This window comes from Puntigrus tetrazona, chromosome 1, assembly GCF_018831695.1.
Source record: "Puntigrus tetrazona isolate hp1 chromosome 1, ASM1883169v1, whole genome shotgun sequence".
Taxonomy (NCBI): Eukaryota; Metazoa; Chordata; class Actinopteri; order Cypriniformes; family Cyprinidae; genus Puntigrus; species Puntigrus tetrazona.
The window spans coordinates 5,874,654-5,889,319 of NC_056699.1; the positions used below are offsets into that span (position 1 = coordinate 5,874,654).

Here is a 14,666-nt window from a genome sequence, read left to right on the forward strand (position 1 = left end):
GTTTCTGTGTAAAGGTGTATGTGTATCTTCCTTTCTTTCCCTTTTCCTTCTTGCGTCTCTGTTTCTTTCTTTTGCGTGTCCTCCTAACAAACTGTCTGTAATGCAATTTTTTTAAAGGCTGTTTAAAGTTCTGTCTAAAAGTGTGTGTGTGTGTGTGCAGTCCATTTAGCTGACCAGCCATTCTAAAATTATATTTTAGTTCCTCTCAATTATTCAAATGCCGTTATCAACATGGTGCGGCCGCATACAAATGTTAATCATTATTATTAATCATTATTATTTTTATCGTAGAAATTGTAAGAATACTGTAGTAGCCTATGCTATTGTGTGGCCCAACATACATATTACTCAAGCTGTTTTCTGTGATTGTGCAAAACTTCTGCTTCATTAGCCACAGTAGGGAAATAACGAGAAGAAAAAGTGCAATAAATGGTAAAACTGTTTGTGTTACAACCAGTGTTTCATACCAATAATATGGTAAGATACACCTGTTTTCAATATCAACAAGCTGTTTTATAGCTAAAAATAGCTGGAAGCAGATGACACCGGAAGCCAGACGCATTAAATTTAAAAATGGCCGTTACGGGAAAAATAATGTGGTTATACTTGGCACAAAGAGAATAGGAAGAATGATGAATGAAATAGACAGTTGAGAACTGCAATAACGTTGCATGCGAAGACATTCATAGACCAACAACAAAATAACCGCGTGTGCTTGTGAAAACCTTTTACTGTAGATAAAGACATATGTAGCATATTTGGCCAAGTAGCTACTATTTGTCATACCCTTGAAGTAGCCTAACATACAGCCATTATTTGTTTTAATTATTCTAATAATTAATTAAATGTAAATAAGTTATTGCATGTGCTTAATTACTTTATACTATATACTGTATTAGGTCAAAGGACAGCTTTTTATATATATATTTATTTTCTTTTTATAAATATTATTAAAGAAATAATTTTTCCCCTATCCACCATTTTCTTGAACCGGCTTCCGGTTCGTTAAAAGCTGTAGGTAGATAACGAGGACAATAAAGTGTAGTAAACTGTAAAACTGTTTGCACTACAAATAGAACACACCAATCGTCATTATCAAGCAGCAAAACAAACTGTTATGTAGAGCAAAAAATAGACCGGAAGCTATACCCATAGAATTTACAAATGGTGGCCCCTAAGTTAGGAAAAATGTTGATAGAGTAGTTGTTATGCTAGCTACACTTTTTTTAAATACCATGTCAAGAAAAATAACGAAACTCTTTAAACGCATCACAGAGTTCTTAAAGCATCCTTCTTCTGATTGGCTGAGAGGCACAGAGGACTTGTTCGCCCCACCCTCCCCAGCCATTTCACGACAATGGACCTATCGTGATGGGAAACTGGTCAATCTACCTGTCAGTCTCCTGGTGGAGGGTGACATCATCTCTTTACGCCCTGGCAGTGAAGCTCCAACTGAACTAAGAGGAATTCAGGTTAGAATACATGAGACACTTAAATTAATAATTCACCTGGAAGTGCAAAAACGTGATGTGATTCCACTTACGATATAGATAGGGTTTGGACTAATGGACAAATAACAAAATAAAAATGTTGTGTGAAACATTATTATTAATAAATATGGCTTTGTAGATATAGTTTGCCCACGATCTACCCAAGGCAGCACTTTGTGTCCTTTTATACTATTCTGAACAGATAAATGTAATTCTTTTCCAAATTTTCTGATTGGAGCTACATCGCTTTTTTTGTACAGAAGCATAAACTGCGACCTCTGACTCAGTGGGGATTTTTTTTGTTTTGTCTCTGGTTTGTGAGGGCAGGAAGAAGAGCATGTTGTTTTATCCCGCAGTGATGTGTTTAGTCATCTCTCCTCTCCCCCTTCTCCATTGGATAACGGAAGGCCCCGCCCACATCGTTTGCTCCAACCACAGCTCTTCAGGGTAACAAAGACTCCAGCGGCTGAGGTGGTTCAGTATGTTTATTTATTTATTTATTTATTTATTTTTCCCAGTAATATTTAATGTAGCTCTCAATTATATTTTTTGGAAGTATCGCATGTTTCTCCTAAAGTACAAGTAAAAGAGAAAGGGTTTTAGTTAACAAGTGCCATTGTGTTCCATTGGTGTTCGTGTGCTCCCTTTTGAATAAGATTCTTTTGATGTTAGCTCATCTATCAGTCACAAAACAGAGGTCCTCGAGAGGGATTTAGGAGCTTAAGCGCTGCATTCAATATGATATGTCATCATTACACCACCGTCACTAGATCAGCTTGTAACAACATGACAGAAATTATCATAGACAACGGTAAAGTATATCCCATGCACTTGAACTTCTAAACTACGGCCTCCGGATGTTCACAAGAGCAGGATTTATGGAATGAGGCCCAGAATTTGATCTCATTTGATCTCTTTTATATGGATCTTTTTTTATGTAGGAAGTGTTTGGAGCTTTCTCAAGACAGACCTGTGTCTGTTCTGGATAATGAACGATTTACCGTGCAAAGTTTATTAGAAAGAGGCCCAGCGCCTTTTGTGCTGGTAAGACTTGTTTTTTATTATCTTTTGGTAGATGCACTTGATGGTTCTTTTGGTCCCTGGTATGTTGTTCAGCCAGACATCCTTCATCAAATCTTTTTGTCCCTCATTTTCCAGGTGTTGCTTCTGGTGCTGAATCTGTTGCGTTTTTTGTTTGGTGCTCCTGGTGTGGGACCGTGGCCTGTCACACTCCTGCAGCTACCTGTAGGACATCCAAAAGCAGTCATACGCAAATTCACAAACACTTGCAAATACTAGCAATATATTGGTGATGTATAGTAAACATATCGATATCATAAACTCACCCAAAAGTAAAAAAACATTTACTAAACCATCCGAAACGTAGGTGAGTTAGTTTTTTCATCAAAATGGATTTAGAGAAATGAAGCATTACTTATCACTAATGGATCCTCTGCAGTGAATGGGTGAGAGCTCAAAGAGCTAATAAAAACATCATAATAATCCACAAGAACTTGGACTATATATGGATTATTATGATGCTTTTATCAGCACTAAGTAGTTATCTCTTTGTTAAGTTGTGCATCATATTTTTGATGCTTTATTTGAAAAAGTTTAAATTAAAGTTTATGCAAACCGTAACAGTGTATATTTAAATTTATTGACCAAAACATAAAAATGCAGCTGTGGTAAATACATGAAATGTTGTATTTCAGGTGAATGGTGTTTTGCCTCTGTTGCCCCTGACGTTCCCCCTGCTTTGGGTTCTTGTGTGCATGTACGGAGAGGCCCGTGTTCTCTTACAGATGGGCTCACAGCCAGCGGACTGGTGGGTATGTTCAATAAAGAGGAAGCCACACAATAGCTGCCTGTATATTTATTGCTTACAACTGTAGCTATGTGAAAGGATGCATTGTTGGTAATGATTTGGAATGCCAAAATGATTTCCCCATTTCATTGAACAGGAAATGTGGAAGTTGACCTGCAAGAAATGTTACTCGGTGTTCTGGGGTCAAACATCGACACTCTGCCACACTGCTAGTTTGCTGCACAGTCTGGGATCTGTAACTGTAAGTGCAAAAGATATCAGGCACCAAAAGATTCAAGGCGTTATTAAATATATGCATGTCACTGAATTTACGACAACCAACTGACATCTGCAAACAAATTGTCTTTAAAATAATTGCCAACTTGTTTTTATATTTATTCTAACGCAAAGGCATTCATATATAGTGCGTGTGTGTGTGTGTGTGTGTGTGTGTGTGTGTGTGTGTGTGTGGGTTCAGCTGGAGTTATAGCTTACTTTCTGCACATTGCATTATGTTTTTGTGTGCTACACACGCTGAGTGATGCTAGGGCGGTAAATGTTATTCTATCTCTCTCACAGTAATTCAGTACTGTAATGAGAGCTTTTGACTGTGTTCCAGAATGCAGTTGGTCAAAGTATCAGTATGCAAGAATATTCATGAACTAATGTGAACTTTGTTTACTCTGAGCTTCTTATGATTACATTTCTGAGAATGCCTTTAAAAATACGACAAAATTCCGTATCTCAAGAAATATCTAGAGTAAATGGACCACAGGATATCTTACGAACTGAAAAAAAGCAACAAGATATCTGTAAGAAGCGCTATGACAGAATAAGGTAAAACCATAGTACTGAATGATTATAGTGGCATACTCATATTCACAGTGGGGATCATATGATCTATTTTAGATGATCTTTCCCATAATTGAATCTCATTTCAACACTAGTCATTTTAATGGAATACATCAACACAATACAATAATATAATAATGTAACAATACAATAATGTAATAAATAAAATGAATGAAAGTTAATTGCGTAACTAAATTACATAAAAGCTTTAATTGTAATATTGGTCATTACATTAAATAAACTTATTGTCTTAATGGTATTGGACAGAATATATAATATAAATAGTCTATTTAATTTTCAGTGGTATTCAAAATATACTGTGTTATAACCCTGATGCAAGTATAATTTTGACAATGGAAAGTTTTTCCTTTCAATTGTGATATAGCATGATGAATCAAATCTAATGTCATCACAGACCGACTTTGATTTGGGCGTCTCTGATTTAGAATATGTGTGTTGCGTTTAATATTGAAGAAATGTCACAAACTGTATGTGTGTGTTTGGTTATGTATTCCAGGTCCTGTGTTGTGTTGACAAGCAGGGCATTCTCTCATGGCCCAGTCCAAACCCTGAGAAGATTCTGTTCTTCAGCAAGTCCACCTCATCACAAGACACAGAGAGACAGAGGCAAAAAGACACAAAGGGGGAAAGAGACAAAGAACCTGAAGATGTCGGCCTGAAGGATACCATTCAGGTAAAAAAAATAGATAGATAGATAGATAGATAGATAGATAGATAGATAGATAGATAGATAGATAGATAGATAGATAGATAGATAAAAATGAGTGTGCTTTCATGAGTCATAACATCTCACTATGTCTCATCTGATGATTTTATCCTCAAGATTCGCTCACTGTGCAGTCTGCAGATGTTGAGTTTGTCGGTGGGTCAGGCTCAGTGCGATGACACACGGGTGCAGTTTGATGACACATGCTGGCAGCGGCACGCCCCCTCTCTTCGGCCTCTTGGATTGGCTGTGCAGTTGGTCCTCTGTGACCCTGCAGTCGCCACCCGCATACTCCGCCTCTCGGACCACCTGACCCATGCCGCGCTGGTGCGCACTCGACCCCCATGTCAGCCGGTCCGCCCACCCTGGGGCCTCTGCCATCTACCGAGGATTCTGGGTAAAGCCAGATTGTTTAATGCTCCAGTGATTTACACCTTTGTTCACAACTGTGAGAAAGCATAAACAGAGGCATCAACAAAATCTCAAAGGCAGAACAAAAATTCTTGGAAATACCATGTATAGGTAAGAATATTATGTACACTTGTTTGGGGTTTTTGAAGGATCATGTGACTGATGAGTAATGATGCTGAAAATTCAGCTTTGCGAAAGAATAACCATCGCAACTTATATTTTAAAATATACTTAAACAGAAAATAATTATTTTCGTTAAGTTTTTTTGCAGTTTTTACTTTTTACTTAAGAGGCAAAAATGTCAAAATAAACAAAAAAAAATAAATAAATAATTGTACAGACCCCGAACTTCTGAACAGCAGTGTAAAAACCCAAATTAATTTTCATGGTGTGGTATATCTCCCATTACATAGAAATACTGGCATGGTGTATATATATATATATATATATATATATATATATATATATATATATATATATATATATATATATATATATATATATATATATATATATACTGTATATGTGTGTGTGTGTGTGTGTGTGTGTGTGTATCCACATCCAACATCCAGATTGCAACTCCCTGCTAAATTAAATGTGCGCCTCAATTCTTCTGTTTCCACCAAAACTGTCCATCGGGAACTCCACAGGGCCAATATACATGGCCGGGCTGCTTTAGCCAAACCTTTGGTCACTCATGTCAATTACCAAACCAGGTCGGTTTTATTTGTGCCAGCAGTGAAAATCTTGGTCTATGAACAATGTGAAATATGTACTGTTCTCTGATGAGTCCACCTTCACTCTCTTTCCCACATCTGAGAGAGATACGGTGTGGAGAAGGCCCAAAAGAAGCATACCACCCAGACTGTTGCATGCCCAGAGTGAAGCATGGGGGTGGAACAGTGATGGTTTGGGTATACCCGTCATTCCCAAGATAGACTGACGCTGTATTGGCCTCAAACGGAAGCCCTACACCATACTAATGAATTATTGTGGTCTAAAACCAGGCGTTTCAGCTTCATTTTCAGCTATCATATATATATATATATATATATATATATATATATATTATTGTCCAAATATATATATATATATATAAAAAAATAAACATCCAGCAAAACCCCACTGACATGGTAACTGTTTGTGTATATGCAAATCTACAGGCTTTTCCACCTCCGCAAAGGAGCCTTTTGAGCAGAGAATGAGTGTAGCAGCCTACACCCTGCCCTCCATCTCCTGCCCTGGAGACCCAGGGATCATTGCTCCACCTTCTGTATCAATGAGACGGCTTCCTTTCTCACATCTCATAGCACTGCTGGTGCACCACACGTACAACGGTGAGCACACGCACATAGAAATTATTTTATTATTATATTTAGAAATTATTCTATAATTTATTAAGCTTACTGTACAGCTGCATAAATATAAAATAAGTGGACAGTAAATATTTATGTAATTTTATTTATGTTTTTAAATAATAGTTTTCATAAATGTGTAAATTATTATATGGGAGAAAAGCTACATTAAACTAGAACTGATGCTGTATACGAAAGCATTCGGTAATCTTAGTATTATTTATATACTAATGTAAGTTTTTTTGTGCATTAGTCATTTTCATTGTTTGTTTAATATATATATATTTATCGGTTACTTTTATTATATTTGGTTTTAGTCCATGTATTTATTTCATCTCATTTTTATTGAGGTTATATGTTAAAAATCGCAGCTTCCAGGTCATTACGCTGTCAAGCTGAGAGCATTGCATTATGGGGCATCGCATTCCATCATAGTCTGATACAGAAAATTTGCACATAGTATGAGTCATATGTTATTCCGAACATCTCTCTCAGCAAACATGTTTGAGATCCACATTTTAATCATTTCACAAACTATCTAACGAGTACAATATGACGTTTTTTGCCCTAAGGCGATCTTCAGTTGTTCTCATATGGCTCGGCTGATGTAATTTTGGGTGCATGCACTGAATTCTGGGATGGAGAGGATATTCAACCCCTCACAGACTCCGACAGGTCTGATTTTTATGTAGATCCATGCTGTGAACTCTGTATGCGTGTGTGTGTGTGTGTGTGTTAGCGCACCTGCTGTGAACACATCACATCATGCTGTTCTTAGAAAGTCAGTGAGCAGTTTCCACCTAAAGCACATTCAGCGCTGGCACCCTGGAGCATCGGGGGTTAAGTGCTTTGCTCAAGGACACAGAGGTGTTAAGGAAACTCACTATTTTCTACATTAATAAAACACTTCTTCGGGCAGTTTGAATCATCAGCCTTTGGATTACAAGTCCAAATCTTGAATCTCTAAAGGTACATTCACACTGACAGCGACTAAATCCCCGGAGGTCGCTAAGTTCCTGTTTGAATACAGTCCACTCCTATTCACATTGCATCGCAGCTTATTTGCATGAAGATTAACTTTGTTGGCTTCGTTAGACTGAGATAGAAACTAAATCAGTGGAAAATCTAATTAAAAATAAATAAATAAATAAATAAAATATATATATATATATATATATATATATATATATATATATATATATATATATATATATATTACTTTATTATTATTTTTTTAAGACATTCTATTAAAATAGAGTTCATTTTCAGGAAGAAAGTTGTGGATTTCTATCAGCGTTCCTGTATGGCTGGTCAGTGTGTTGCCGTTTCCTTTAAGCCGCTGTTACAGCCACATGACCCGGAAATAGATGACACCTGTGTGGAACTGCCTTTGGACCACAGTACTGACACTACAGGTACACAAAGATAAAGTCTTATGATTTTGTAAAAATACATAATCATGTATATGACCGAAACGTCATCAGGGAGTATAAAGTTTATGTTTGTGTGTGTGTGTGTGTGTGTGTGCAGATGACGTCTCTGTCACACCCCTCAGGCAGCAGATCTTTCTGGGTCTGGTGTCCTCACAGTACCAAGCCCGTCCCGATGTGGTCAGGCTTATCTCAGGGCTGGACAGTGCTTGCATTCGTTTTGTTTATTTTTCCTGTGAAGAGGAAGTTCGGAGTAAGGTCAGCAGATACAAACACTTCTACACACAAATGCACAGTTAAAGAGGTAACAGAGGTATTTTGTAGCCTGTCTTATGTTAACAAATAGCCTGAAAAGACTTTGTGACATCAAATAAAAAGGGAAGTCATTTCAGAGCTATAGAAAGTTTCAATAATTGGATAAAATACAATACATTTTAATCATATAATATGTCATACACTACTGTTCAAACTTTAGGTGTCAGCAATTATTCACCATTGCTGCATTTATTAGATCATAAAAGACAGTAATTTATTTATTTTTTATATTTTTGTGGAAACCATAGCAATTTCTTTTCAGTATTTTTTTCCCCCCAACATTCTAAAAAACTGCAATTGTTCTAAATATTTTTGCTGAAATTGATTTATTGAAAATAATTTTTTAACTTTTGAACAGTAGTTTCAGTATACTTTTGCACACTGACAAAACATGTACCATAATACCAGGAGCATGTATTGAAAAAGTAAATAGGGTCTTTGTTGACTTTAGATCATGTTATGATTGTTGGATAGGAATGTTTTTGCAGGACCACCACAGGATGTTGATGTGGAAACATGTCCTAAATCATGTCATTTGCATCACAGCTGCGGTGTAACGTTTTCATTATTCAAACAATGTTGGATGATCGACTGTACAAATGTTTTATTCATGTTATTTACAAACTGAATCACCCCGCGAGTAGGTGTTTGCTGAGAAAATGGGACTGGAGACGGGATGGAACTGTCACATCTCCCTCCAATCAGAGAGCTTCCCTCTCGACCCAGATAACGTGGAGGAGCCGGTGACCGAGGAAGGTGAGAGACAGAGTTATGCACTGCAGAGATGAATGCCAGTTATGACCAGCTCTGTTCTTTTTATCCTTTTAAATTTGCATTTATTGATTTCAGAGGAAGAAATTCTGCTGAGAGACAGCGTGAGGGAAAGGGCAGAGTCGAGAGCAATGGAGCATGATGGAGCTTGTCTCATCGAGGACCTAAACAGGGTGCCACTCATTTACACTATATTAACACTTCAGATTTCTATAAAGGCGTTATTTAGACTTTCTAAGAAGTTGTTGGAACCGGGATAGGATCCCAGAATAGAGATAAGCCTGATAACCTGATTCTTGATTTTCCAGGCCAAACTTCCAAAAGGAATAGAGAATGTCAGGCCACATCTGGAGAACATTGATAATGTGCCGTTGCTGGTCCCTTTATTTACAGACTGCACATCACAGAGTAAGACACACACACACACACACACACACACACACACACACACACACACACAATTAGTGTTGCAACATTTATTTTTTTAAATAAATGAAAAATGTTGTTGTTGTAATGAATAGTTTATATTTATTTTTCATTACAAAAAGCATTTATTGAGCATTGAGCATTTATGAAAAACTGACTGATGAAAAGTTAAAACTCCAGTCACTAGTTTTAGGCCTGCTTTGTCAGAACTGGTTGCTTTTTTTGTAGTTCTGGCCACACTGCTCAGATTTATTTATTTATTTATATCACCATCAGCAAAGCCACCATTCTAAACTGTGTGTGTGTGTGTGTGTGTGTGTGTAGCTGAATGTGAGATGGTGTGTATCATGCAGGAGTATGGAGAGGTCGTGTGCTGCCTCGGGAGCAGTCAAAACATCAACAACAATGAAATTTTCTTACAAAGTGATATCAGGTGATCGGTCTAACCTTTAACTCACCTCCTCTCATTTCCCTTTGTCTCAATAACCTGCCAAGAACGGATTTATTCATGACACGACGTGACTTATTTTAATATTTTAACAACACACCCTAATCCCAGCTGATTGCAATGCCAGCATGAAACACTGTGCGCTAAAAATTGCCACCTGTAAAAGTCATATTCAGTTCATTAAACACACGCTGACCTTTTGTGACCTGCTAGAAGCCTATTTAGCATGCTGTTGCACTATACGGGTTAAATTGTCATAGCGGAACTAGCCCTGGTTTTCCTGATATGCTAAAAGTGCAATAATTTGCCATTATGCTTTTATTATACTGTACAATAACTGTCAAATTTTGTCTGCATTCATACTATATATTATATCCTTTCCATTATGCCTTGTTTTTGACCTATCAATGGACAGCATTGCTTTAGATCCTCTGGTTCCCACATGTTGCTGGTCCAATGCTGATGCATCTTTGAACACATCAGACTCTTTGAGTGTAATTCAGCTCTCTAGCGCCATCTGTGGGTTGGCCTGCACAGTACAGTTTAACCAACAAGACAACAACACCCTCATCAGACTCATCAAACAGGTGAATGTGGGCACGCGCTGACACACATGTGCACTAATGGATGTATAATATATTAGTAATTTTTATAAATGCAGTATTGTTGTTTTCTTCAGGCCCGTCACACCACAGCGGGCATCAGAAAATGTTTTCTGTTTTTGCTCCAGTGCCAGCTGTCCCTTGTCCTCATTCAGGTATAAGACAGGTCCAGGAGTGTTACCTAAATAAAGCATATGCATAATAAAAATAAATAGTAATAATTAATAAAACTAAAATGCATTAATTAATTAATAGACATATAATTTAAAAAAATGCCAGTTAAGGTCAATACAATTAACATAGAGTAGTATGGCAATATAGATAGATATAGATAGATAGATGGATGGATGGATAGATGGATGGATGGATGGATGGATGGATGGATGGATGGATGGATGGATGGATGGATGGATGGATGGATGGATGGATGGATGGATAGATAGATAGATAGATAGATAGATTAATCTGTTTGCAAATTTATATTTTTCACATTTTGACAAAATCATTTAAAAGTAGTATTTTTTATTGTTAATTTTTAGGGCACATTTAGGACTTTACATCACTGTTCTCGTTTAATATGTCCCGCATTCACTTAGTTACTCTGACATTGCTATTTCTGTCAGAAGTAATGAGTAACACACTCATGATTTCCATCTAAAGCTCAGAGTTTGACAGGTGCAGCTGAGTAAGCTGGTGTGTGTTTGTTTATTTCCACAGATTCTGGCATGTGTGTGTCAACTTCCTCCTCCTCTGGGCACAAGCGATGTCCTCTTTCTGTCCTGTTTCTATTTTCCCATACTGAGGTAGAAAATGAGTGGTCAGACAATATGAGATGTCTTAAAATCTAACCTAATCTTGAATGTTAAATAAAATATGTATAGTAATTGTCCCCATTTATTCATCAATTTGTACAGTTTTAAGGCAACTTTATTATTATTTACTCTCTTTTAACTAAATTCCTTTCTTTTTCCAGCGTGTCCCTCCTGGGAAAGCCATCTGACAATTCTATCATGAAAGTTCCTACTGGGAAAAATCTCAGATTCCTACCAAAAAAGGTAAAGAAACAGGAAAAGCTTTTAAAAAGGGGTCCATAATGTATTTTTCCTGAATATTTTGGTTTATGCTTCATTGGCTTGGATCCTATTCACAAGAGAGCATCTGCTTATTGAGTTAATTATAAGTTGTTTTGATACACATAACACTTATTGTATAATTGATCGGCTGAAGAGATGTGCCGTGCTTTTTTGTATTTCTCTGCAGACGTTGCGGCTGTTTGTTCTGTGTTTCTTGGTGAAGTTTGGTCTCACAGTCTGCACCTTCCTCACATGCTTTGGCCTCATACTGCACAGCTTCTGTCTTGATATTAACCATGAAGATGAAGATCTGTGTCACCCAGCGTCACTTCTCATGTACGTGATGAATGCAGACTTTTTTCACTCTGTCTGCCAAAAAAATTTAAGGAATATTATATTATGAAAATGTACTCACACTCAGACCATCTAAGCTGGAGGGAATTTAGCTTCTTCAACAGAACAGATTTGGAAAAATTTTGCATTGCATCACTAGCTCACCAGTGGATCCTCTGCAGTGAATGGGTGCCGTCAGGCAAACCATGGATATATATACCTAGAAGCCTCATTAGAGACTGTTTCTATGGGCCACAAAACGTAAACCGTCTGCCCTACCGTAGTGGTCTGCTTTGACATCATTCACCATAGTAATCAAAGAATATTCGAATGATGCTACAGTCCTGCACACCACGGCTCAACGGGTCCGTGTGAATCTACAGTATGGCGAATGACGTTCACAGTTCCAACATGGCGGCTGCATCTACGTGCCTGGTGCGGTCCAATGAGGATGTCTATGTATGTATATGGTCCAAACAGCCAAACATCTGATAAAAATCTGCAACTAATACACAGGACTCCATTCCATCAATAAATGCCTTGTGAGGTGAAAATTTGTGTGTTTGTAAGAAACAAATCCATCCTTTCCGTAATATTGCTGTCATTTTGATGTGAGAGGATAACAGAGGATGGACTTTTTTACTGACGATAAATCTTATTATGGATTGGGCACTTTATTATGGACTGGGCACTTTAAAGTTAAAATGTTAAAATGAATTTATTTCATAGCTTTTCACATTGCAAGACTTCAATTAACAAACTGGAATGGTGTGGATTATTAAGTTTGATGTTTGCATTCTCATTCTGACGGCACCCATTCACTGCAGAGGATACACTGGTGAGCAAGTGATACAATTATAATAATTATTATAATTATTTTGCATATCATGAAGTAATGTATCATCACAAAATTGTATAGCACATAAATTAACCATATTTTTTGAGATATTGAAATAATATAGAGCATAGTAGTGAAAGTGAATCTGTTTTGCGTGTTTGACTACAGGAATTCAACAGCGTGGTCTCCTGACTGGTACGGCAGGCACTCAGATGGACTAAGTCTGGCGCAGAAAGTCATCGCCTTTCTTGTGCTGCTCAATGCCAGTCAGTCCCAATTCCTTTGTGGTGCTATTTTCATTTTCTTCCAGTACTTTCATTCTTGGGTGAACAGTTCCTTCAACGACATCAAGCTTGCATCATATTTTAAAACTAAATCATTGAGCATACTGAAAGCGAAGATGTGTTCGAGTATGACCCCAGTGTTCACTGTATGTGTGTGTGTGTGTGTGTTAAGTGTGTACATCTATCAGTCATGTGCATCGCTCAGCTCCCATGTGGAAACAGAGCCCGCTGAGCAACCATTGCTGGTGTGCAGTCATCTGCATTGTGTAAGTAGACTTTTATCATGACATATTTATATATTTTGTGCTCTGAACATGTAGATGAACATTAAAGGGATAGTTCAAAACATATACATATATATATATATATATATATATATATATATATATATATATATATATATATATATATATTTTGTCATCATTCACTAACCATCATTTTGTTCCTAACCCTTTATGTATGTCTTCTGTTGAGCACAAAATAAGATATTTTGAAGAATGTGTGTAGCTATTGACTTCCATGCTTTTTTTCTTACTATACATGAATATTTTTTTCCAAACATGCCTTTAAAGCCTAACTTCAGAAGCATGCACATTTTTTTTGGCATGGACATTTAAATACCAGGCTCTCACTGTTTCCCTCACAGGCCTGTTCTTAATGCTTCTTTGGCAATGGCATCCCGCATCTTGTGGCATGACCCTGACTTTCACAACATGTTTTGTATCTCTGATATTCCCATGGAATCCTGGGTGTTAGGAATCTTCTGGCTGATCCCACTGGTCTTTATCAACGAGGGCATCAAACTGCATGAGATCAGGTAATGCGACCATAACAATATAATACAATGGTTACATTCTATATTTAAAGTAGTCAATATTATAAGTTAAATTATAGTATTTTACTATACCACCATTCAAAAGGTGAGGTTTGTTTTTGTCTTTAAATAAGTTTCTTATGTTCACCAAAGCCACATTTATATGATCCAAACACACAGTAAACCAGTAATAATGTGAAATGTTATTACAATTGAAAATAAGTTTCTATTTGAATAAAGTAATTTATTCATGTGATGCAAAGCTGAATTTTCAGCATCTTTACTCTAGTCCTTCAGAAATCATTCTTAATGCTGATTTGCTGCTCAAGAAATGTTTAGGATTATTATCAATGCCGAAAACAGTTGCTGCTTAATATTTTTATGCAAACCAAGATAATTTTTTTCGTTTGAATATAAAGTATAAAAATATAATTAATTTGACATTTTTTACATTTATTTTTAATCAGTTTAATACATCTTTACTGAATAAAATGAAATGTATGTTTTAACATATATAAAATATATAAGTATATTAAACAATGTAGCAATGTTATTAGATATATAAGCCCTCTTTTAAGTGATTTAATTATTAAAAAACAAAAAGTTATTATTTAAAGTTATTATAAATTGCTACCGTTCTTAGAATTGTATTGTGTGTGGTACATGTAAATGTCTGTGGGTCTGTGATTG

At 36.6% G+C, this 14,666-nt stretch overlaps 2 protein-coding genes across 2 annotated transcripts; both read left to right on the forward strand.

Moving 5' to 3' along the window:
• The first annotated feature begins 2,052 nt into the window (after positions 1-2,052).
• On the forward strand, positions 2,053-5,338 carry LOC122342392 (transmembrane protein 94-like). The gene is made up of 7 exons (XM_043236166.1): positions 2,053-2,072; positions 2,432-2,534; positions 2,649-2,735; positions 3,206-3,322; positions 3,455-3,559; positions 4,667-4,843; positions 4,994-5,338. The coding sequence occupies exons 1-7, from the start codon at positions 2,053-2,055 to the stop codon at positions 5,336-5,338; spliced, it is 954 nt and encodes a 317-aa protein (XP_043092101.1).
• A 703-nt stretch (positions 5,339-6,041) lies between these two features.
• LOC122342401 (transmembrane protein 94-like) lies at positions 6,042-13,999 on the forward strand. The gene is made up of 16 exons (XM_043236176.1): positions 6,042-6,201; positions 6,451-6,624; positions 7,899-8,057; positions 8,173-8,330; positions 9,032-9,143; positions 9,237-9,331; positions 9,467-9,566; positions 9,909-10,017; positions 10,448-10,619; positions 10,712-10,789; positions 11,352-11,437; positions 11,608-11,689; positions 11,895-12,043; positions 13,047-13,144; positions 13,335-13,428; positions 13,809-13,999. The coding sequence occupies exons 1-16, from the start codon at positions 6,042-6,044 to the stop codon at positions 13,981-13,983; spliced, it is 2,001 nt and encodes a 666-aa protein (XP_043092111.1). The 3' UTR covers positions 13,984-13,999.
• The last annotated feature ends 667 nt before the right edge of the window (positions 14,000-14,666 follow it).

Coding starts and splice junctions, on each gene's coding strand:
- LOC122342392 (XM_043236166.1), top strand. CDS start 2,053: ATGTTTCTCCTAAAGTACAA. Junction 2,736..3,205: donor TCACACTCCTGCAGCTACCT/GTAGGACATCCA, acceptor GTTGTATTTCAG/GTGAATGGTGTTTTGCCTCT. Junction 4,844..4,993: donor GCCTGAAGGATACCATTCAG/GTAAAAAAAATA, acceptor TTTATCCTCAAG/ATTCGCTCACTGTGCAGTCT.
- LOC122342401 (XM_043236176.1), top strand. CDS start 6,042: ATGAACAATGTGAAATATGTACTGTTCTCTGATGAGTCCACCTTCACT. Junction 10,620..10,711: donor TCATCAGACTCATCAAACAG/GTGAATGTGGGC, acceptor TGTTTTCTTCAG/GCCCGTCACACCACAGCGGG. Junction 11,690..11,894: donor TCAGATTCCTACCAAAAAAG/GTAAAGAAACAG, acceptor ATTTCTCTGCAG/ACGTTGCGGCTGTTTGTTCT.